General features: G+C 37.3%; 1 protein-coding gene and 1 pseudogene across 1 annotated transcript; both read right to left on the minus strand.

Moving 5' to 3' along the window:
- LOC145002735 (uncharacterized) overlaps positions 1-9,423 on the minus strand; it is a 43,551-nt pseudogene extending 34,128 nt beyond the window's left edge.
- Positions 9,424-12,359: 2,936 nt separating this feature from the next.
- LOC144999865 (rhomboid-like protein 14, mitochondrial) lies at positions 12,360-13,632 on the minus strand. The gene is made up of 2 exons (XM_078959024.1): positions 13,318-13,632; positions 12,360-13,226 (listed from the first exon to the last, which is right to left on the minus strand). Exons 1-2 carry the CDS (start codon positions 13,534-13,536, stop codon positions 12,483-12,485), a joined length of 963 nt encoding a protein of 320 aa, XP_078815150.1. The 5' UTR covers positions 13,537-13,632; the 3' UTR covers positions 12,360-12,482.
- Between the last annotated feature and the right edge of the window lie 12,642 nt (positions 13,633-26,274).

Below are 26,274 nucleotides of genomic sequence, written 5' to 3' on the forward strand. Positions count from 1 at the left end.
GGGTTGATTGTTTGATTGTTTAAACATAATAATTATATTATTGTGGGTTGAAAACCCTATGTACTCACCAGGTTTCCCAACCTGACCCACTCAGTTTATTTATATCACAGGTGTTGATACGAAGTCACTTTACACTGAGAGATTTAAAGAGATGTAGATCACTAGTGTAAATAAATGTAAGTTATGTTTATGCTCATGTTCCTGTATTGACGATGACATCCCAAACGTTTTAAAATGAGTAAAGTACGTTTCTTCGGAAATATTTTAATAACGTATTTATCATGTTTTTCTGGGAACAAATTCCGCAACATTTTTATTAAAAGAAGAACTCTGATTTTTATAAAGCATAAACAAAATCGGTCTTTTCTGGCCGTGAAAATAGGGATGTCACAATTGGCGCCTCGCACAATCTCCATCTCAGCGTCTCAAATGCAGTCTGCTGCTCGGGTCCCCACCGAAAGACCACGACTTTCTTCGTCAGCCGCGTCAGGGGTACGGCTATCTTGGAGAAATCCTGAATGAATCTCCGATAGTAGCCTGCTAATCCTAGGAAGCTGTCACACCCCCGAACCAGACGGCGGAAACGTCTGGGGGCTATTGTGACTCATTGAATACCATAACAATGCATACACATGAAACATAACATTATACATCACCAACATTTGGAAATGATACAACTGGTAACGTTTACATTCATTACATTGTTCCAAAAATTACATTCAAAGAAATAACTGTTTGGTACTACTTAATTCACAGCAAAACGTCCGTGAGTACAAATCATCTTCACTTTATCTGTTACCTGAGAATACAAGTATTTTGAAAAACGTCAACATATGAAATGTTGGTGAGTTCATAAGTAGAGTTTGAAATCCAGTGTGTTGTTTGAAAACCTTTAGAAAATCCGATATTTTCTAGAAATTGAATGGTGTAATAAAAATAGGTAATGATCCATGAGTATGCTTGTTTGAATTCTATAGATGTAAGCGTAAGAGTTGTGAAATTCGACTGGAAATTCGTAATCGTTATTGAAATCCTAGGAAAACCCGACGTTTTCCTATCGTTGTATCGTTGTATTCCGGAGGCATCGAGAATACCGAGAGTGGTGAAGTGTTGGGACATGCGTTAGTGAAAACGTCAAGTCAACAACCTTACAAGTGATCCTTTTAGGCGTCACTCGTAAATCTTCACGCGACTCGATCCTCCCGGACTTGTAAAGTCCCACGACCGGAGGGAAGGGAGAAGGTACGAAACCTTCGGGGTTTCCCCGCGTCGTCCGAGACCAAATGCAATTGCGAAGGGCCCGAAGCCCAACTCGCAATCGTGAGTTACAGACTTTACTAGCAGCACTGAAGGACCCTTGGGGACCAGCAGCATGTTTGCCATTGAAAGTCCTTTTACGTTATGTCGAGTCGGTAAAACCCAACACTTCGTAAGAGAGAGAGACCCTCGGGCCTTAAGATCAGGTCGTTGGGCTAGCTAGGCTCAACAGACAAGATTTTACACTTTTGGGGCCCAAAGATGGTGCGTAGACGTCTGTGCACACTCGCATGTAATCGTAATCGTTATGGTTATGAATCGAAATGTCGTAGCTTCGTCGTGTTAGTGATTTTGGATTTTTATTGGTTCGAGACCGAACCAATTCGTTTGACAACGACTTTTGGTATTGTAGTATATTGTATTTCATCGACAAGCGTGTTACCATCAATTGGTCAAATTGCATATATTAACTAGCCTTGAAGATTTTCTGTTTTCAGCCCCTCCTTAATTGAAGAATTTACTCTTTTTACCCCTTTATTTAAAAACTTTCCGGTTTGGTCCTTAAATCAATTTTCTTGACATTTTTATACCAAAAATTATTGACATAAGTATTTTTCCAGCAACTTATCATAGAAAACAGTTTAAGCCCTTGAAACTTCAGTTTTCTCGGTTATAGCCCCTATTTTTCGCAACTTTTACATTTTTGACCCAATTTGGAAAAATTTTACAATTTTGGTCCCTTTTAAATTTGGAAAGCATTTTAAACCTTTGAAAAGCATATGGAACACTTATAGCCCACTATTTTACAGAAAAATGCAGTTTTGGTCCTCCAATTTAGAAAATTTCGCATATTGGGCCTTATTGGGCCGAAAATGTCATATTTAGCCCAATAAGCTTGGAATTTATGTTTTTAACCCTCTAAATAGTATATTTTCAGAAAAATACATTATGTGAACTGTTTTGGTTCATCTCACCCATCAGATTTCGAAATGTTTCATATTAGGCCCTTCAACTTTGTATTTTCAACATTTCTTGTCAAAAAAAATGAGTTTTTAGCCCAAGTTAAGTGGTGTTAAGCTATTTAGCCATTTTCTTAGTATACTTTGCATGTGATAGTCTATTTTGTGCTATGATAAAATATATGTCTCGGTTTTTAGCATATCACCCTAGATCTATCAATAAAATCATACAAAACATACATGTAAGCATAGAAATCAACCACAACATACACATAATGATGGATCTTCACATTTTCTTGTATTCTCCCCCATAAAAACTCATAAAAATTCGAAAATAAGGGGATATGAAACTCACCTTGGGTGTTGGTTCGGTTTTTGAAGAAAGAATAGAAGAAAGTTTGGTGATTTTTTTGCCTTAGCACCCTTGATGAAGTTTTCGAGTGTATGAAGCTTTCTAAGGTGCAAAATCACGGTTTTTGCATGGATTAGAAAGGGATTTGATAACAAAAAGAATATAAATCATAGATCCATGCATAATCTTACCTTAGATGATGTTAATCTTGCAAAAATCCCCTTGAAATCCTCTTGGAATTCTCGAAATTTTTGGAGAGGAAGGAGAGAGTTTCTTGAGAGGATTTTGAGAGAATTTGTGAGGTGTGTGTGTGTGTTGGTTAGCCTCGGCCGAAACAAGAAGAAGGGGGAGGGAGAGAGAGAAGGAAGAAAAGACCTTGAGGTGATGCTTGCATGGATGAATGAGATTTTGCATGGAGATCCTATGGGTAAAAATGAGGTGGCAACCCAAGGTCAACTCTCCCTTTTTCCTTGGGCTTGGGCCGAGAATGGGGAGAGAAGAAAGGATTTTTGGGCTTTTTGCCCCTAAGCCCAACATTAGAGGTAGTGTGGGGTGCTTATTGGCCTTATAAAATAAAGTTGTGCATTAAGCTAGGTTAGGTTAAATTATGGATCAAAGCTTGTAATTTATTTCATTCTAGGTTCCACCTAGCCCAAAATATTGAAATAAATGAATGTGGGTCCAATTAGAGCCCAATTAAGGTTCTAAGCTCATGATAATCTAATTGGAAGCTTATTGGTCCATTTGGATCCAATAAGGAAGTTCTAGTCCAAAATGGACTTAACAAGAACTTCTAGGGTCTTCCAATTGTTTGATGACTATTTGTAGTATTTGTATAATGTATTTGATTGAAGTTTTTGATTCACATTAGTTTGAGTGTATGGATTACATGACACAAAATTTCCAGTTGTGACAAAAGCTCTGAATCTCGGATGGAGACTTAGGAACCTCCCATCTCATCACGGCCTCGACCTTAGCCGGGTCGACTAGAATCTCGTTCTGGTTGAAAAGGTGTCCGAGAAATTGCACCTCGCGCAACCAAAACTCGCACTTGGAGAACTTGGCATACAAGCTCTCCCTCCTCAGGGTCTCCAAAACCTCTCTCAGATGCTCCTCATGCTCCTCCTGTGTCTTGGAATAAACCAAGATGTCGTCAATGAAAACTATCACAGACCGATCCAGCATCGGTCTGCATACGCGGTTCATGAGGTCCATGAACGCGGCAAGAGCATTGGTGAGCCCAAACAGCATCACCACGAACTCATAATGGCCATATCGTGTCCGAAACACGGTCTTCTGCGCATCCTCCTCTCTGACCCTCATCTGATGATAACCTGAACGCAAATCGATCTTGGAAAACCAAGACGCTCCCTGAAGCTGGTCAAAGAGATCATCAATCCTCGGGAGTAGGTAACGGTTCTTCACCGTTACCTTGTTCAGCTCCTGGTAATCTATACACATCCGATGCGATCCGTCCTTCTTTTTCACGAACAGAATCGGGGCTCCCCAGGGTGAACTACTCGGTCGAATGAATCCCTTGTCTAACAGATCCTGCAGGTGCGTAGACAACTCCTGCATCTCAGGAGGATCCAACCGATACGGTGCCTTGGCTATCGGAGCCGCACCAGGAACGAGGTCAATCCTGAACTCCACCTGTCACTCCGGAGGTATCCCAGGAAGCTCCTCTGGAAAAACATCTGCGAAATCTCGCACCACCAGAAACTCGCTCACCGTCACCTTACCTGCCTCCCGGGTATCCATCACATACGCAACATAACCTGCGCATCCCTGCTGAAGGTATCGTCTAGCCCTCACTGCTGAACAGACTAAGGGTCCACACTGTGGCCTCTCGCCATGAATCACTAACTCTTCCCCACCTGGGGTCTTGACTTGCACCAGCTGCTTTGCGCAATCTATCACTGCCCCATTGGGGCTCAACCAATCCATGCCTATAATCACCTTGTTCCCACGCAACGGAATGGGAACCAAGTCTACCAAGTAGCACTCCTCAAACAAACGCAATACGCAATCCCGAAACACCATCGATGCTCACACCGATCGATCATCGGCAATTTCTACCTCTAAAAGGCAATCTAACACGCCAGAAGACTCAGGAAACTTCTTGCTAAGCGCAAGGGAAACAAATGATCGGGAGGCACCCGAGTCGAACAACACCTAAACTGGGATGCCGTTCACATGGAACGATCCCGTCACCACATTGGGTGCAGCGCGTGCCTCCTCGGCGGTCAGCTGAAATGCCCGGCTCCTCACCACTGGGGCCACTACCTTGCCCTGCCGGCCATCTATGATCCGCAGGGTCGCTGGAGCTGGCGCCTTCACTGGCGCTGGAACTGCCAACTGGGGGCAATTGGCCTTCTTGTGGCCCCTCTGGTTGCAGTGGAAACACAGCAACTCAGACGTCTAAATAACTGCTGCTGGAGCAGTGCAATCCCTGCTATAGTGCCCAGACTTGCCGCACTTGTAGCAGCCTGATGATCCCAACCTGCACACCCCCTCGTGTGTCTTGCCGCATTTCCTACAGCGGCCCCATTCCTGTTGGCCTTTCGGCCCCAAATCTGATCCCTTGGGCTTCTTCCCTGAAGCCCCTCCTGATTGTCCCTCTTCTGCCTTCCGTTTCCGGATGTGCTCCAAATCTATCTCCCTCTCCCTCGCCCTGGCAATCATAGAGTCCAAGGTGGGGCAAGCTGAAAAACTAACGTGCTCCCGTATATCTGCCCGGAGCATGTCATGATAGTGGGTCCTCCTCATGTCCTCATAGCCCGCATATTGGGGCACCAACAGTGCCCTCTCCCGGAACTTGGTGGTGATTTCCACCACAGTCTCTGTCGTCTGCCTCATGTCCAAAAACTCCCTGGCCAGCTGATGAAGCTCGACAGCCGGTGCAAACTCTGCCTTGAATCTAGTCACAAAATCTGACCAAGTCATAGCCTCAATCGCTGAGGCTCCCAACGAGTCACCCACTGACTCCCATCAGTCTCGAGCTTGGTCTCGTAATCACCCTGCTGCATACCTCACCTTCGACCCCTCGGGGCAGAAGCTAGTCAACTGTGCAGACTCGATGTCTGCAATCCATCGTCTGGCGGCAATGGGGTCTTTCACCCCATGGAAATCCGGCACACCACTGCCCCTGAAGTCCTTAAAGGACAATGTGCGAGATCCCGACTGGCCAGATGCCATGTCGCTCCTGAATGCCCGGAGGCGATCTTCCATCAACTCGATGATCCCCTCCTTGATCGACCCGAAGATAATGGGGGTCGACTCAAGGATACCCCTGGTGATCTCTGACGCGATGAACTCACGTAGTCCCTCATCTACTAGCTCGGAACCTGATCCCGAACCTGACCCCTCTCCTGAACCGCCATCTATCGGCCTCGATCGTAGTACCACCATTCTGCAATACATAAATAACAATCATTAGTGATACTAATACTTCTTGAGGGATCACAACCACTTACAAGTTCCCTGGTCTTATCTTGGCCTTCCTTGGTTCGGGTACGGATCCTCTGCTTTCAGTAGTACGGGCCCATACTACCTTCCACATCTATCCGTACCTTCTTCAAGGACTGCCTCGACTCCACCAGATTCCTTCCACTACTGCTGATCACCGCTATACTCATCCTAGGCTTGCCCTAGGAAATCTCAGGCTCCACCCTAACATGTCCTCATCTGCTGAAGGCCTCCTAGTAATGCCAGTTAACCATTACTTGAATACCATCACATGGGGTGAGGCTCGAATAACCCTTCGAGTAACAGACTCGTCCCTACAACGGTTAGACTCAAACGAGAGCTGCGCAATAGGGCCAAATCCAGCACTCTAAGATTATTCAACCATGATCACATGTGACATGACGTATTCACCTAATGGCTAACTCCCACCACTCAGAGTCCCACAAAGCACAAAGCAAGCAGCATTCGAACTAAGGGAACAATCTCAAGCAAATCCGCTCTCATAGAGAGAAACTGATCTAGCATACAGAGCTAATACTCATACTATCATGCATAACCTAACCGGCTATCCTACTGCTGTCTACTCAATTCTAGCATGCAATTTTCATACACTGAAACACATAAAGCAGGCACATAAGGCATCACTACTAAATCCTTAGTCCTATTCTAGCATGTTGTTCTACTGAAACCGATAAACACAATATAAGCTTGTATGGGTACTTTGGGGAATACTTACTTGAGCTCGGCCGGTTGTGCACATCACACATTTCGTTCTTTCTCAAACCCTTTTCTTAATTCTTAGAAAACATTTCTTTTTGGAAAATCTTTTACTCCCTTGATTTGAGTTCAGACACCCCCGAAGGTGAGTCCGAATCCCTCAAACCAGGGCTCTGATACCAACTTGTAACGACCTAGTTTTCACGTCCAAAAATTTCGTTTTTAAAACATTACTAAGAAAACATTAATAATTAAAACATTGTTTAATTAAACCATTTCACATCGGAAACCCAAATTTGAAATCCACAACATGTAAACAGCCAAAATATCAGAGTATCAATCCCAGAATAATCTCATAACTGCGGAAACAAGAGTGTGTGTGACATGCTGCTACCGCGCCGGCTCCTTTCCCTTAGCTGAAGAGGTACCTGAAACCAAAACTGAAAACTATAAGTACGAAGCTTAGTGAGTTCCCCCACCGTACCACATACCATATAACCACATAACATGCATATATTGTCAGACATATCTGGGTGTCCGACCTACCCCTTCGGTCCTCTCGACCGGACGTTGCCTGGCATACCTGGGTGCTGGCCTCCCCTTCGGTCCTCTCGACCGGATACTGCCTAGCATATCTGGGTGCTGGCCTCCCCTTCGGTCCTCTCGACCGGATGCTGCCTAGCATATATGGGTGTTGGCCTCCCCTTCGGTCCTCTCGACCGGATACTGGGGAACTATTTGTCCCATCTACTACTACCACATAACATGTATCACAATATCAGAATCTATCTAGCATGGCTGGGTATGACTACCCCTTCGGCCCTACCGACCGGATATCTTGGGGACTATCTCCCCCTACTGTCACAAGCACATAGCATCATGTCATACTAGCACATCACATAACACAGGTAGTAGTAATCCCTAGATGAATATCACAGAGACAATCATCTACATACAACTCCTACTGGTGGGCCGGCATTGTGGCCGTAGACCCACCGCTACTGGAAGGTAACTCACCTCAAAGTAGTTGTTGATCTGATCGGGAACTAACTGTCTATTGCTGCTGCTCTGGACGTCCTCCGGCTATAATTCCCACAAAACGATCAGTCAAACACTGCTAGATGTACTTAGGGTAAAATGACCCTTTTACCCTTGACCAAGTCGAAATCCAAGTCAAAGTCAACTTCCAGTTGACTGGACTCGCCGAGTCCTTCCCTTACTAATCCAGTCCTACTCGCCAAGACCCTCTCCCACTCACTGAGTCACCCTTGACTCACCACTCGGGAATATGGGGCCAACTCGAGTCCCGACTCGCCGAGTCCGCAAGCAACTCGCCGAGTTCCTCGAGCGGATCCCCTACTCGCTTCCAATCCACACTAGATCACCCCATACGAGGGTTTGGGGTTTAGGGGATTTCGTTACACGGTTAATTCCGCGTGCAGGTACGAAGGGTTGATCCTTCAATGCTTAAACCCCTCTTGCTCTGCGAAAGTTCATATGACTCGCCGAGTTTGAAGAACAACTCGGCGAGCTCCAGGCAATCTTCATAGGACTCGCCGAGTTGTTCATCCAACTCGCCGAGTCTAAGACTGTCTGCATAGAACTCGTTGAGTTCCACTATGGGACTCGCCGAGTCCCTCGACCCATTTCCCAAGTAGGTTAGATCTGAGACATGCAATGCTTCAAAACCACATATCTATGGTCCTAGGGCATGTTTACCACGTAAAGTTGCAAACTTTACGTGCATGCACGGCCCTATGAGCTCAAATATACGATTCCAAGCTCTTTAAGAGGTCCTACACTCAATAGGGACCTCAATCACCTCAACCACAGAGACTTTATGCTACTAGGATGTCCTAAAGGTCCAAATCCGAAGTCCTTGCAGAACACTAACCATAAACACATAGAGATTTAGGTTCTTAGGGCTTAAAACCTCTTTTTAGGGACAAAAAGGGGGGTTCAATGAACTAAAGATCAAGGCAGGAACTTTTCTACCTGAATAGAAGCCCTTCACAGAGTAGATTCCGGATCTTCTTCCCTTCTTGCACTCTTCAACCTTCTCCTTCTTCTCCCAAGCTCCAAACTACCTTCACAATGCTAAAAATCACCCACAAGGACACAAAGGGGGCTAGGGTTTCGTTCTACAGATCTCTGGGAGTGCTAGGGGAAATGGAGGCTGGGTTAGATCGTTTAAATAGGGTGCAAACACCCGGGTTAGGGTTTTAGTCCAGACAGGGTCTACTCGTCGAGTCCCACGAGCCTACTCGCCGAGTAGACAAAGTAGATCCCGCGTCTAGTCCCGCTTCTACTCGGCGAGTTAGTCCTTCAACTCGCCGAGTCTAAGATTAAAATACAATATATAAGGAGAGTTAATAATCAAGAAAACATACCAGGAACCAGGTGCTACACATCTTGTGCATCTGATGATGTCCCATACGCCAAAACCCGCATAGATGTCGTACATTTCTGCAATGGTGAAAGACCTTTTCTACCTGTGGCATCACGCCTTTGTTGAAAATATAGGTCATTAGCTGTAACAGCTGTCACTATACGGAGAAATAGTGGTCTTTGCATACAAAATCTACGCCGAAAGGTTGCTTGGTCATACGTTGGGCTGTCAACAAAGTAGTCTTCCATTAAACGTGCCTCACCCTGCTCACGTTCTCGGTCGCAATACCTCCTTCTTGCTCTGGGAGGATGATCTTGTATGAGTAATTCAGTGATGATTTCATCGAGTTGTCTATTATTTTGAACAACCCGTGTTTCCCATTCTGAATATTCATTCGAACTCGATGAGTTTTCATTATGAGACATTTTTCAAAGAGATAAGAAATGAAGAGTTAGTGTTGGATATCAAAGTATGCCAGTGATATACCTATTTATACTAAAAAGATAATTATAAAAAATAAAGATAATGTTATGTTAGTTTATCTAAATAAAATCTAAGCATCTAATACAAAAGTGACACATAGAAATAAAGATAATATTCGATTTGGTAGATGATAAAGTGTGCTACTGGCCTACTGACAACTCCATGTGCAAAAGAGATTTATAAACAACATTACTTAATAAAATATATTACAAATACGTGAAATACAAAAGTATAATATCTTACAAGTACATAACACACAAAACTACATAATAAAATATTTTACAAGTTAATTAAAAGACAAACTAGAAATATACAACACATGATAACCGATAATTAGTTTCCATAAAACTTCGACATTAGAAAGTGTTTCATGTTTTCTTCTTCAAGCGATAAATGCTCCTTTTGTAGCAATGTGTTCAAATGCAAAAGTTGCATCTTGACGAGTTCCCTTTCATTTGTTTTTTTTTCTCCCTTCCCTTGTCTAAGTCGATTCTTTGTTGCTGCATTTCTTTATCCAAGTCGATTCTTTTTTTCATGACTTCAAGATCACTTTCTCTAGCAAGCCTCATTGCACGAAGTTCTGTAACAATTTCGTTAGAAGCCTTACCTTTCCTTTTTTTTTTGCTACATCTCTGCCTGTTGGATGTTTAACCATTGGATGTTTAACCATTGAACCATCACTAGTTGGCGTTTCTGGGTTGGAATGGACACAAAACTCCCCTTCTTCAGTAGTCTTTGATCTTTTCGAGCTATCACCACTTTCTTCATTACCCACTTCACATTCAGGATGGGAACGTGTTGTGTCATGATCTAACTCTAAAGCCCACTTTTCATGTTTACACATAACTTCATTAAAAACAATAATGTTGTTGAACTTATTCCCACTCGCCTCATAAAGTTTATGAGCCTTGTTTTCAATATCTTTTTGACTCATTCCACTTCTTCTTCGACGCCATGCTTCCCGATACACACCAACCCAGTTTTGTACATTTTCACTAAGCCGTTTAAAACGACCTCTCATTTTATCTCCGTTCCTGCTATTTAGCATTTCTGGATTTTCAACCCAAGTGGCATCATACAGTTGCTTTATTTGTGCCCACAATGATGCTTTTTTTTGGTTTTTTCCACGCTCCTTATCTTCATTAGCAAAACACTATGCTGATATTAAAGCGACATCTTTTGCAGCATCCCATTTATTTCCTCCTGGTTGTTTTTTAGTATTTTGTGATGTTTGAAGATTATTTGTGACAGGATTTTGGTTAGGATTTGAAAAAAACGAAGAATTTTCAAAATACTGAGCATTAGAACGATTTTGAGAGTCTCCAAAATTTATATAAAAATTTGGAAACTCACCATCCATATTTAGAAAAATACAAATAAAAGGGGATTAAAATACAAAATGGGGATTGGATATGAAGATATATGATATCATACTCTTTTTATAGGTTACAAAAAAAAAATTACGATTTTCAGTATTTTTTTCTGAAGTGGATAATGTTAAATTTTATTAAATATATGATTTTATTCTAAAAATCTAATGGTTAATTTATAGGACACGTGGATTAAAAAAAAAGAAAAGTAATACCAACTCTATGTTTGATATGCCCACTCAGTGGCTTTTGTCCCCATTTCTTATTTATTTATTATTATTATTGCAACCAACTTTACTTTTAGTCATGAATGGGAATGGTGTTAACAATTTAGTTTCTAGTTCATTAATATTAAATATCAATGTACAACTTAACTTTTATGAAATAATTAGGTATACATATACAAATAAACCATTATAGAATGACTTAAATCACTTTTTTTTTGTAACGGCAGAATGACTTAAATCGTTATAACTCATTTAAAGAAAAAATATATATCGCTAAAATGATAATCTAAACATTTCATTAACATTTAAAGTAGGTTTTCATCTTCGCTAAAATAATAATCTAAACATTTCAGTAACATTTAAAGTAGGTTTTCATCTTCAGATATCATATTCATAGTTAACGCATTCATGCTAGTTAGCAGTATGACTTTCATCGAATACAACTTTCCATAGAATTCTATATGTATCTATAAGATGGAGTATGAAATTCTATTTACTCACTGTAAATTGAGTATATGTTGCCCTCATTTTCCTGCTAGAATTGAAAATCATGTATTTTACATATCCATAAAACCGAGTCATTATTTTACATATCCATAAAACCGAGTCATTATTTTACATATCCATAAAACCGAGTCATTGAGGTTCCCCAAATAATGTAAAAAGAGGTGCATCAAATCATTGGTTTTTGACTCGGACACAATAAACAAAACAATCAAATAAAAGGTACCCATATGTTTAAAACAAAACAGTGAAACAAAAACTCCCCAAAGCAAAACGTTGCTATGATTATAGTGGCGGCACAATAGTTGGGGTTTTTTTGTTACAATTTGATGAAATTACAAAAGATGGTGATGAACAAGTTGATAGAAAGAACAATGTAACAGAACGACGATGTTATAGTATTTTGAACTTCTAAATGAGGTCCAACAATAGAAATGCTATAACAACACTTTCTAGTTTCTATAATCTGTACTAGTAAAAATGCCATGACCATCAAAATTTACTGAAGCATTTTAAGTTGATAACTATATAATTACAAACACAAGATATTTATGAAAGTGGATATAAACTTCGCTAAAGAATAAGATATAGATTAAGCATGGACATAGAGGATGAACCTATATAAAAATAAAGTCAATCAAACATGGACTTCCATTTCCTTAATTTGTAATTTTGTATTTGCTTCAATGATTCGCTATACCTTGGCATAATTTATATGTTACACTTACAATTGGTAAAGATTATATATCTATCTATCTATCTATATCTACCAAACCTCTGAATCCTTCGGTGTCGTAGTTCATCTAAAGGAATCATCTCTGAATTTGACAACTGCGCAGAAGATAATCCATCATCACCACGCCCTGTCCCACACACTTCGCACACACTTAACCAACCGGAGTTGTCATATGTACAAGCCCGGCACCTCCATATACCACCTGCAACCGCACTTGTTCTCCTTTGTCGTGGAGAGGACTGCTGCCATATTCGCATATGTAGAGATCTTACTAAAGAAGTTAACCCTTTCACCATTGTTGCCAAAGGAGATGGGGCTTTTTTAAAACGTAGATAAACTATGCCTGCGAGTATCCCACCAAGATGGCCTAGAAAGGACACATTAGGAACAAGCAATTGGATGAGAACCAATTCAGCCCAAGCAGCATGCTTTGCGGGCACCACAAATCCATGGAGATTAGTGTAGCCATCTGAGTGTGAATTAAGTACGACTTTCATTGCAAACAGGACACCCGAGAATCCAACAGAGTATTCATGGTAATAAGCTGTTTCATAATCGAAAAGAAGAAGAAGAGATTTAGCTAATAAGAGCGTGATGCCTTGTGACAATCCAAGTAGGGTGGCAACCATAGCTGTGAATTCAGCACTTCCTAGCCAAGTTTCTAACTGGATGCCCTTCCATAGAAGCGAAATCATGTTGTAGGCAAGATGAGTTTCACCGAGATGGTAGAAAGCAGATAAGAATAAGCGCTTTAGGTCCTTATTCTGCTCAAAACAACACAACATATTGACTGAGAGAAACAGAGGAGCTTGTGATTTTGGTTTGCTAGGATAGAAATGAAACCCTAAAATGTACCTTAACGATGAGATGAGCATTGAATAAGACGTCTTCAATTTTGGGAAGGATCTGATGAAGGAAAGCAGGTCGAAGGTAAATGAGGGTGTTGGCAGCAAGAATCGCCGCCGTGACCGGGGGTTTACGTTCAAGCCTCCGGTACTCGTTCACGGCCTGCAATAGCATCAAGGGTATCATCCCGTTCGACACGTTCCTATTGTTTCTTCTCACCAACGGCATCTTCTTTCTTTTCTAGTTTTCTGCACCAGATAATGATCGTATTAAGCACCCAACACAGATTGAAGACGGGGAATTAAGTAATTGAAGAATAATAGCTTGTTCTAGTTCCTTCCGAGAAACTTCTAATACCATATCATTTTTATAATAATAGAAATTTAGCCAAAATATTTATAAAATTAAAGAAAATATTTATAATAATAGGTGGTGTTTTTTTATTAACTAGGTTATAAAATTAAACAAATTTTTATCCTTAGAAAACTATAATTCTTATATCAATTATCCTCCTTAATAAATAAAGATTTTTTTATCACATGTCCTCTTTTCCTTCATTTGGATACATTGTATTTTCTAGAATTTTTAAATTTTTTATTTTTTACTTATCATTTTATTGTAATTTTCATTTTATTAAATTAAAATTCAACATTTAATATGTAAGGTAATATATATATATATATAACGTATTTATTAAAAATGATTTATATATGTAATGTATTCAATGTATTAAAATCTCATTAATTTTAATCATTTAAGTTTTTTTTCAAATTTTCTTATAAATTTAAACTTCTCAAACTGTATTTCAAATTTTTTACTTAATTATAACATAATTTAAAATCAAAGCATTTTTTATTGTAATAATTGGAATAAAAGAGGCATGGGAGAGCACTATAATAAAATTAGAAAATTTTCATTAAGAAAACATCAAGTATTTCTTTAACAAGGGAAAATAGAAGTTATAAAAATAAAAGAATAATAAAAAGAACTATAAAAAAAACAATGAAAAAAATATTATAAAGACAAAACTACAAATTTAGTCCTTGTGGTATGTTAAAAATTGGGACTTTGGTCCAAAAAGTTTTGGAGTTGCACCAGTAGTCCAAAATAAGAATTATATTGTAGGTTTGGTCCAAAATTGGTTGAAAATATTTCAAATGACGAATTTACCCTTTTGATTTTGTTTTTTTCATTTTCTTTTATTTCCAACAATTAAAGAAAACTCTAAATTAAAATACCCTCTCCCTCTCTCTCTACACAAAAAAACGACCTTCTAAAAAATATGTCCCTCTCTCTCTCTCTCTCTCTCTCTCTCTCTCTCCCTCTCTCTCTCTCTCTTCTTACTGACTCTCTCTCTCTCTCTCTCTCTCTCTCTCCTTCTCTCTCTCTCTCTATTTCTCGTTTATGACCTTCTAAGGATGAACGCAGAACATGAATCTGAAAGATTTATACAAATGAAAATAGAAGAATACACAGAAGAACATGAATCTGAAATATTTATACCAAAAAAAAAAATATGTTCTTGAGCAAAGAACATGAAACCAAGAACCAGAAACACACCCGATTTCAGTTTTGATTCAAATTTAGGGTTTCAATTCAGATTTTCCCTTTGCCGCCACCGGAGAAGACTGTCTGTAAAGGTGGTCACAATCAATTATGACTCTTGGATGCGTGCGTCTCATGTGTGTCCTAACAAGAAGAAGAAATCGATGCCCTTTTCTACGACTTATTCTTAATTGAATCAGGTGGCAAAAATTGCAGCTCCATTCATTCTATTTTCTCCTAAATCGATCGAGCTCTCATCTATTTTTATATTTCCTGAATAACACCAGGTTTGGTCCTCTTTTTCTAATCGATCTTAATCCTTCCCTCTTCTCGAATTTGATGTTGCAGATCTGTCATTTCTGGCACTGAAGCTCTATCAAGAAGACAGTGTGTGTATGTGTGTGTTGTGTTCTTGGGTCACAAGAATCCTTCGTTCCTCTTCGACTAGTGGAAAGGGTACCCAAAGAAGTACAACATGACTAAATAAAGAGAGAGAGAGAGAGAGAGGGGATGATCACAGTGACGAGAGAGAGAGAGAGAGAGAGAGAGAGAGAGAGATGTAAATAAAGAGAGAGATAAAGAGGGGATGATCACAGTGACGAGAGAGAGAGAGAGAGATGTAAGTTTTTTTAATTATTTAAATACCAAATTAAATAAAGAAAATAGAAAAAAGAAATGAAAAGGGTAAAATCGACTTTTCAAGTGTATCAGGGACCAAAAACACAGAAAAACCTTGATATTGGACCTCTCATGCAAGTTAAAAACTTTTTGGACCCTATCCAAAGATTTTTGTAAACCACAAGGACTAAATTTGCAGTTTTGTCTATTATAAAAGTAAAAGACAGTAAAAAGAACTATAATGTATTGAAAAGTTACTAGACTGCATGAGTATGATTTCGTTGTTGAATTCATATCAAAAATGCAAATATTAGTTGTCTTCCTTTGTACTATAGAAGAAAATAAAAGGAATAAGCAAATACTAAAGCTCCAACGTGAAGGGTATCTATGTCACTATCATGTATGATCTTAGTAATAAAATTAGAAAATTGATATGATAATATTTAAAACATTAACTATGATACTTTGTACATAAATAAATTGATATTTTTTATAACAAAAAGTAATACATCTATATATAGATTATAACTTAAAAAAGACAACATTCAAAAACCAACAATCTAGAAAACTCCATTATAATAAAAAATCAACATGTAAACATTTTCATCAGCACTTGGCCATTAGCATCTTTCTTATTCTCTACTAACATCTTTTTGTTCTTCCAACGGATGAACTTGGAGAGTGGGATAGTGGTTGAAACAAAAGCACAGAACACTTAAATTAATAAGATTTGAAAAACTAATAATTTGTTTACAGTGAAAAAGTAAATAAAATGGTTTGACGAGTCAACCGTGAGCTAAGCTAACTACGTCTTCTTGTTTGAATTAAATATAGCTGGGAAACATTCATAGGAGATGATGATAACATTTTGACATTTAAAAAATAGCAATTTTTTCCTCAAAAAATCAAAATCTTTCCCCTAAGTTTAAAACGTCAAAAAATATGAAATTTTTCAACAACAAATATACATATACATTAACTATTAAAGGCATTAAGAACCAACAAAAGACATAGGTGAATACCAAAGTTGTAATATACAATATGTCTTATTGAGCTTATCTGTTATACGATACTACATGTAATTAAGATTTTATAGAACTACACCACAATCATGGTATGGGAAATTTTTTGGCAATTGTATTATTAAGGGAAAAAAAAAAGATGAACAAAAAAGATGAATGTATGATGCCATACCATACAAATAATTAACTCGGTTGAGTTTTGGTCAAATAAATGGCTAAGGAAATGAGAATGCACTGCTATTATAGGTAAAAAAATCTAAAATACATTGCATATATTGCTAAAATGAGTAAACAATGAAAATATCGTCCAACTATGTATATCGTTTACCTGGAAAAATATATGTGTCTTAATTACAAGTATGAAATACTTTTGAAAAGAAATTCAAGAAAAGTATTAATCGGTAGTTTCATAACTTTTTCACAACTCATTTCATACCATAAAAGAGACTAACTATTCTCTTATTCTATCTACTTTGTTGCTCACATATACAGCCACCAACCATATATAATGGTTTAATGGGCATCAATTAAGGCTTTAAATTTAATCTGAGTTACTAAAATTAACAAATATTTCTCATAAGCTAGTATAATATTGATTACCATTCTTAATAGTTTAGAAACACAACCAAAAATAAAGAATCAAAGATAGAAATCAACTTTAAGAAGAAAACAAACTTAAGATTGTAATTTACCAACAAAATGTGTTTCATATTGTGCCAATTCATGCTCCTTCTAGAATCTAATATCACATGCTCAAATAGAACTTTGATGATTAAATATTATAATGAAGGGATAAATGCATGAAATGGCAGTGTACTTGTGTATCATATCATCCTACTTTCATTAATATCTATTACAACATTGTGCATTTATTTTTTGTTTTTATGAGACTATACTATAACTATAAAAATATAGCATTGTACTTTCTAATTTTTTTTCTTTTAGTTCACTTTACTTTTGAATAACCTACTTGATTATAGAAGACTTGGTGTTTATATGACTTTGCTATAATATGGTAAAGTTTCAAAATATGATGTTGTGATACTCAAAATAACTAATAAATGAAAGCACATTGTTATTTATTGAATTTTATGTGGGATAACTGAGGGTTGCACCATTTAGCACAAGCTAACCCTATGGATTTATTACCTAGGTTTCAACCATTATATGTAATTTTGTCATGGATATAGAAATTGACACCGTGCTAACATCCATAGGCAATGACATTGCCTTTCTGTCAGCCTCCATATAAACCTGATACAAATATGTGAATTAAAATCAAAAGATAATACTTAAAAGTAATTCAATTCCATTAGTTCTGTTATATGGTAAAAGACCAAAATACCCCATTGGATCATACATTCTTCTATATTTTTTCTGGTACATAACTTATAGACCTACTATATCGTTAGACAGAGCCATACTCACTTCCCCTGATACAAGTTTTCAAAAAAGACCAATCCATGTCAATATTACCATATTCTTTCTTATTCTGCAATCGAAAAAGCACAAATACCATTTTGTATTTATAAATTCTAACAGCAAAACCCCAAGAAACATCATTTTCGCACCGTTTCACAAAAGTTGGATCTATTAGCCTTTTTCCCTTTACAATTTACGAAAACAAAAACTCCAAAGATATACAGATCTGATTTCACAGTGGCTCGTAAGCTTCATGGTTACTATGTTTCACGTAAGTTTTGAATCAGTTTTAGATATGTGTATCATTTTCTTGAAACTGTCACAAAATCAAAGGAAGAAAATACAGAGTTGAAGCGGTCTATTAAACAAAATCAAGGAAGAAGACGTAGGATAAATCATGTAACAACCCGTTATTTCAAGTCAGTAAAAATCGAGTCATGTAACCTCTTTGAGAAAGGAAATAGAATATCATCGAAAAATGAAGTATTCAAAAACTCTATTTGGAGTACACTATGTGGTAGTTATCGTCTTAAGGTTTCCAAACATATAAATAACACAAAAATTCGAGTTATAACGAAGAAGTTATGCTCATTCTAAGTTTTCCGACAAAAACCAGCAATGCGAAGTTGCGTAAAAACGCAAAGTTTCAATAAAACACTTTCCGACCTTAGGTGTCTAAATGAAAGTCGTAGATATCGTTAAACTACAAACATGCATAAAAAGAACGCTCAAATCGGACATCGTATGAATAAGTTATGAATTTTTAAAGAAATTCTTTAATCACGTCATTTTAATAAATAAATAATAAAAATAATTCCGGAATTTGCCAACGAAATCTAAATGAAAGTTGTAGATCGTAGTCTCACCTTCGCGCGGATATAAAGAACGTCAAAAACGGAGTTCGTATGAAGGAGATATGAATTTTCGAAGTTTGATAATTAATTTATATATTTTTTTTTATAAAACTTTGGTATTATCCGAAGGGGAGTCAGCGTCCTCATCCGAGGTACGCGCTGCGTACTCCTGTACGCCCCGCGTACCCGAGGAACTTGGCCTCAAACCGTCCACGTCGCCCTATGCGAGGCACCCAACCCGACCCGTCCCATCCGACCCGACTGCCTGAGCCGTCCCATCCGAGGCCGAGGCAGTCGAGGCTTCGGTCACGCATGACGTACGCGTACGCGCTGCGTACGAGCATACGCCTCGCGTACGTGGCCTCTCAGGCCCCCCTATAAATAGCATGCGAGGGTTCCCGGGAAAATGGCCCATTCTCTCTCCTTTTTCTTGCGTTTTACCTCGTTTTCCGTGCTCGCACTACCCCGAAGCCCTGGTCATTTTGTACAAGTCCCGAAGGTCGATTTTTCTCCCGAGGAATCCCGAGATTTCCGAGGAAAATCCATTTCCCGAGACGAAACTCTGCCCGATTTTCCATCTTGCTATCTTCAAACTTTCAAGTGAGTTCATACCCCTTTCAAACACACTTTAAATACATTTTAAATGCTTTTATACTCTTTTAGGGGGGAATACAAGTAAACATACGGTTATTATCGTGTATTTTATAAAGTTTCACTTCACTTGTTTTACCGAATAAATCACTTGGAACTCATTACTATTATGGAAAACTCTTGTCATACTTTGCGTGCATCAGACATTATACAAAGTATATAATGATTTCAAAGTAACTTTCGTTGTTAAGTCATTTTATACATTCTAAAAACTTATGATTTTGCTTTGTCAAACATTGTGAAAAAGGGATAAACTTTGCATAGAAAACTATCACTTTAATACGGGCTTAATTGAGAATCCATGAGACGTGTATATCTTCAAACGTTACTTTTCTTTATTAGAAAGTAATGCTGCAAGTCCTGTCTATAACCAGAGTCTCCCGTTCGGAGAACGTGTCAAATGTGTATAGATCTATACGGGAAGTCATGATCCCGCGCCCTGACTGTTAGCTACAGTCCGTCTTTTGGGGTGACAGTTGTCATAACGCTGCGACGCCTGAAGAACGTCGTTACAGGCATATTATGTTTAGTATGGTTATAAAACTCATCGGATATACAATTATTATGGTATTATGCTTTTATGAACGAGTAGCTATTAAAACTATTCTTCATCTAATAAATGCGATCTTCGTATAGTTTTACTATATAAAACTATGACACAACTTTTGAGAACGTCGGTTTCTTGCGATTTTCGGTCTTAGAGACTGCCAATTATATTAGGAAAATAAGGGTTTCTCCTGCATACAAACCAAACAACTAATAGGAAAATAAGGGATTTTCCTGGTGCAATTATTTACAACTTATAACACGAACATTTATATGCATTTCATACTTTTATAAGAAAATAAGGGTTTTCTTGGAAAACACAACAACTCGTATCTCAACCATTAGGGAAAATATGGGATTTTCTGGATCTAATACATTCACTTTCAACACAACAAATCACAACTCTTTACATTTGAAATGCTGCGTTTTCTGGAAAATATACACCCATTTTGGAATGGCATCCAATTTTTCTAAACTACTTATGAACTCACCAACTTAATTGTTGACACTTTTTCTTTGAAATAACTTGTATTCTCAGGGAACCGCTAAGCAGGTTTGGGAATCAACTTTTGGGATTAACGCGCTGGCGTTAATTACTTCTTTTGGATGATGTTTATGTATTTATCTTTTGAACATGTAATGAATACAATTATGTAAACATCTTGGAAACTTTAATATATATGGTGGTGTGTACTTTCCTTTCTATGAACTGTTATGATACTGAATATGACGTCCTCCGCCCCCGAACGTTTCCGCCGTTCTGGTTTGGGGGTGTGATAAATCATGTACTGTTAATTTTCAATTTTCTATCAAGATTGTGCATAAATGATCGATAAGGACATAGGAGTTAGGAGAGTAATCGCAGCCACACAAAAAAAAAAAAAAAAAAAAAAAAAAAAAAAAAAAAAACCCTAGATCACACATCGTCTTATATATAGGAAGACAACATATGATCTCATTCAAAATTTTGCTCCTGATTACTTGCTATTAGCTTGATTTGTGGAATATTTGTTGCTGATTTTATGAGATATTTTGTAATCAAAAACAAAAAATCGGATATACCTTTACATAGAAAAGTTTAAGCGGGAAACCAAAATCAGAGTGAACAAAAAAAATGACATGTAGCAGAAGCCTTATGTAAAATATGGACAAGTGGCGTTTAACGGAGGTTTTTGTTAAGTATTAGGTGTGAGACCCATGTATTGCATGAGTTTATTTAAAAAAATTAAATATGAAATTTTAACAATTTGAAAATTTTGACTTTATAAGAAAAATGAGAAAAAATTTGAATTATTAAAATTAATGAGGCTTTAATGTATTGAATACATTATATATATAAACCATTTTTAATAAATACCTTACATATATATTACCTTACATATTAAATGTGGAATTTTAATTTAATAAAATGAAAAATACAATAAAATGAGAAGTGGAAAATAGAAAATTCAAAAATTTTAGAAAATATCATGTGTCCAAATGAAAGAGAAGAGGACATGTGGCAAAAAGTTCTTTATTTATTAGGGAGGATGAAGATTTATCTGTATTGATATAATAAATATATATCAGATGGATACTAAAATTGCAAAAACATCTTGCCACATCACAAAACCACCTATTTAGATTTTTGACAAAATTGTAATAATGGTTTCTGTGGTTAGGTGGAAATTGTCACTTTGGGTCAAAAATGTTTGAAGAAGCATTCATGGTTCAAAGGTTTTAATTTATTGTAACTTTGGTTCATTTTAGTTTGAATTTTCTTAATGAATGAATTTACCTTTTGTATTTTCATTTTCTATTTGTTATTTAATATAACATTTTTGTAAATTCAAAAAATAAGAATTTGCCCCATCCAATTCTCTCCCTTAGTAACTCTCTTTCTCTCTCTCTCTTTCACTCTCTCTCACTCACACACACACAGAGAGACTACAACCACAGCCAGTCATCCCACCACCACCAATAGGACCACCAAGCCCACCGTCGATGCCAGAACCATAGAATTTTTCGGCAATAACTTCGTCGGAGAAAAAAAATGAGAGTTGAATCGTTTGTCTATTTCCTTCTCCTACGAAGTTGCCTCTGTCTGTTTGCCATCGATGACATTGTAAGGTTTCTAGTGACGTCTAAGGTTTTCATAACGTCTATCTCCGACCTCGACGACGTAAGGGTTTGAGCGGCACTATCAGGGTTGATCAAATCTGTAACTCAATAATCGGTGTGTCGTTACTATAGTTTGTAAAGGCAACAGCGGCGTGACTTCATCTCTCTCCATTCTTGCTTCACCCCCTCACAACGAACAGATCATCGGACCTTCCTTCTTTTCTAGTCGTTGGACTTCCCTTTCATAGATCAGAGACATCAAAACTCCCAAGGGTTTCACCACGAAAGGCGGTGGAGATATGTAACGCCTGGATCATGGTATGTAATTTAAATCGAATTACTCAATTTTTCAAACGGACTCGACGAGTTGGAGGCCCCAAACTCGTCGAGTAGGAACGGCATTTTTGGACGCGGGACTTGAAATCTACTCGACGAGTTGAGAGCCCTAACTCGACGAGTAGGGTTGCCAGAGTGAAACACTAATGTTCAGGGTTTGCACCATATTTAAGCACCTTAACCTCCAAAGGTTGGCCTCATTTTCAGCCTCCATCACCCCAAACCCTAGCCATGAAACCCTAATCCATTTTTGAGTGTTTTTGAGCCATTTTTATGTGTTCTTAGTTATTTTGAAGCTTAAGAAGGAAGGAGAAGCTTGAGGATTCAAGAGGGAGCTAGTAAATCCAGAAGTTGAGCTGCATTTCTGACTCATTTGAGGTATAAAGTTGATGCCATGGCTTTCCATTGCTTAGATCTTCATTTAGGGTTGTATTTTGTTACTTTTGGGCCATATTGAAGTCATTTTAGGGGTTTGAGTGTATCATGAAGGTATGACTTCAAATCTAGGCACCCATCAGCTTATGAGGCTTAAAGTTGACAGCTTTATCAAGCCTTGGCCCTTCCCCATGCCCTAGATATCTTATATAGCTTAGTTTTGGTGTTTCTAGGTTCATGACACCATGCATGGATGTAAAGTTAGCAACTTTACGTGGAAACTAAGTCCTATGGGACCAGATCTATTGTTTAAAGGCATGAAACTCGATTGGAAGTGACTGAATGGATTTAGACCAAGGAGGACTCGACGAGTTGTTCATCCAACTCGGCGAGTTGGGTCGTGGTCCCCTAATTTTTTCTATTTTGGGGAAACTCGTTGAATCTAGGAGACGACTCAGTGAGTTGGACATGGTTTTTGGGATTTGAAGATTGAAGAACTCGACGAGTTCAAGGAGGAACTCGGCGAGTTGTGAGCAAAATGTCCCAACTATGTATGCGGAGGAACTTGTACTTCGCAAAGTCGGAGTAGCGAAAGTGGAGTCACGGGGTTGGTGTTTCGGGTGGAAGTCGTGAGCCACTTAGAGCATTCGGCTGGCCGTGCACACAAGTAGTGAACGTGGTGTTTCTCTTGGGTTAGGTTGCACTAAGAGACACTTTTCTATCAATCGGTTGGATAGATATAATAAAAGGTTGAACATGTAACAAACAGTTGGTTGCATATTAAAAGGTTGAATATATAACAAATGTTGGTTATTAATAAAAGGTTCAACATGTAACAAAAGGTTGGTTGCATATTAAAAGGTTGAATATATAACAAAGGTTGGTTATTAATAAAAGGTTGAACAATTAAAGGTTGCTTAAATATGAAATGTGATTATTTATATGTTATGAGGTTGCTTATGTGGTATTTGGTTGATCATATATGTTATGTGGTAGAATTGTGATTAAACATATATGCATGTATGCGGTTGAATAATTATGATATGCGATTGTTTTCTAAGTGGTATTTGTCTATTATTTTTATGCTTCATCATAAAATGAATGATTGACTCATTTGGGGTTTGTATGTTTTGTGTGCAACTTTTTGAACTCACTCAGTAGGGGTTGATACTTGTATCTTTTCTCTTTTGTGCCTTATGTTTGGTGAAGATTGGTCTTGGTGAAAGGGGTTCTTATGGATAGTAGATTTATATTAACAATACCACTCTTGGACACATCTTTGATTATTTACTTTAAAGTACTATTGTTTCCATTTTAAATGGTTTGGAATTATGTTTGAATTTATGAAGTAACGTTGTGGTTTCAAAAATGTTTTGAATAAAAAAAACTAAGTCTTCCGCTAACGTATTCTGTTAAATAAATGTTTTAAAAAGAAAAAAAAATGATAAAAATCACGACGTTACACGTTACATAAAAAAACAAAATTAAAACAAATTACAATATCAAATCTAGTGTAAATATTTTTTCACGTTCTCCTCCTTCATCCCCAAAACCATCGATGATCGATATTTTTATAAAACCCATCGTCGGGTGATTTGAAAAATGATACATTTTTTTTAAACGTTTTCAACTATAACACCCATCGATATGTTTAAAAGTTCCAAACTTTCATAATTCATGCAGAAAAGTCTTTAATGATCTAAAAAGTTTAAGTAATAGTTTTGAAAAATAGAGGTTTTAGTTAGATATCATAAGAATAGTCTAGTTATCCCACAAGTGGGGGACTTCTAAAATCCATGAGTCTTTCATCAATAAGTTAGACAATAAATGTAACACCCTTGTCAACGGCCTATTTAAAATGGCTTTTAATAAAATCCTATAAAATAATCTAAGAGTTAGGGATGAAAGTGGGTCCAAACCCGAACCCGGAAAACCAGGAACCGTTTAACGATATTCTTAACGATATCAATAAGTTAAACAATAAATGTAACACCCTTGTTAGTTATTTATTTATTTGCAACCACACTAACTTGTTTTTTTGCATTTTTGACCTTAAAGGCTTCAACTTTGAAAATTTGAACATAAAAGCAAGAGACAAATTTTTTGACATTAGCAATCTTTTAATTTTTATGTTTTGTCAACATCTCACAACTTCTCATTATAAATAGGCCCTTCCATCTCTACATTTTCATTTAACTTACTATTCTCTAAGTTGAAGGTTTTGAGTTGTTTTTTCTTTTCAAGAACATTCATGGAAGCTAACCTCCCAATTCAAGTATGTTTCTTTTTAATTTTATACAAATATGCATTTAAAGTAATTGACTAATTTACGTCTTTATACTTCAATTAGGTTCCGTTTTGAATCTATTAGTTTTATAACTTTGATACTTCATTTTTTACATGCTTTAAATCTACCTAGATTTTTTTTACTTAATTTGTTTAGCATTTGAATTTGAAGGAGAGGTCCACATGTTGGCAACATTTTGATATGTTGTGGGTAGTAGAAAATGATGGGGTTGAACGAAGGCAAGCAAGGTGTAAGTATTGTTTCGTTACACTTAAAGCCGATCCATCAAGACACGGTACAAGTAGTCTTAATAGACATTGTCGTACGTGTGCCAAAAATCCGAATAATATAGCTAGGTAATAAGTTTTGTGCTTTTAATTTATTTGGTAACATCTTTTTTAATACTAAATATGTTTATTTTTGTTTTATGTATAGAGATTGAAGATGTGTTAACTCGACAAGATGATCAAGGAATAAGTGTTGTTTTGTTCTTAATTGTTTAAGAATTTTGATTTGAATTGTTTTGAATATTAGACTTTGATTTTGAATTGTTCAATAGGTACCATGAACTTGGACCCAACCATTGTCCCCTTCTTCGCTTGTGTTATGTTCTTTTCATTGTTATTTTACCACAACATGGATAAAAAGAAACATTCATTAAAATGATTATTAAAATGACGAAAGTCATTGATTAAAATAAAAGTAATAAAAAATAATAAAGTGGAATATGGATATGCATGCATTGATTAAAATATCGTTCATTTATACTTGTTTACACCCACATGCACAATTGCACAGTACCAAACAAGTAAATTTGATTCAAGTTCAAAAACATTAATCAACCAAAACAAACACTTACAAACCAATAATCTATCGGCCTTTTTCCATTTCCATTTTGGGTGCGTATGGCGTCTTCCAACTCTAATACATATCATAAAAAAAATTAATATGAAAGTTAGCATATAACCAATGTTTTGTTATTAGATAATAAAATGAATTTGTTTGCTACCTTTAGCTATGTCATCATCTTTAAGAATATCATCGATGTTGTCAACAATTGGCTTCTTTAATTTCCTCACCCAATCTTGGGTGCAAACCAAAGCCTCTATTATAGGTGCGGACAAGTTTGTTCGGTAACTATCAATTATGCGACCGCTTGTACTAAAAGCGGACTCGGAAGCCACGGTAGATATTTGAATGCCCAAAAGAT

Source organism: Lactuca saligna, chromosome 6 (genome assembly GCF_052625555.1).
Source record: "Lactuca saligna cultivar CGN05327 chromosome 6, ASM5262555v1, whole genome shotgun sequence".
NCBI lineage: Eukaryota > Viridiplantae > Streptophyta > Magnoliopsida > Asterales > Asteraceae > Lactuca > Lactuca saligna.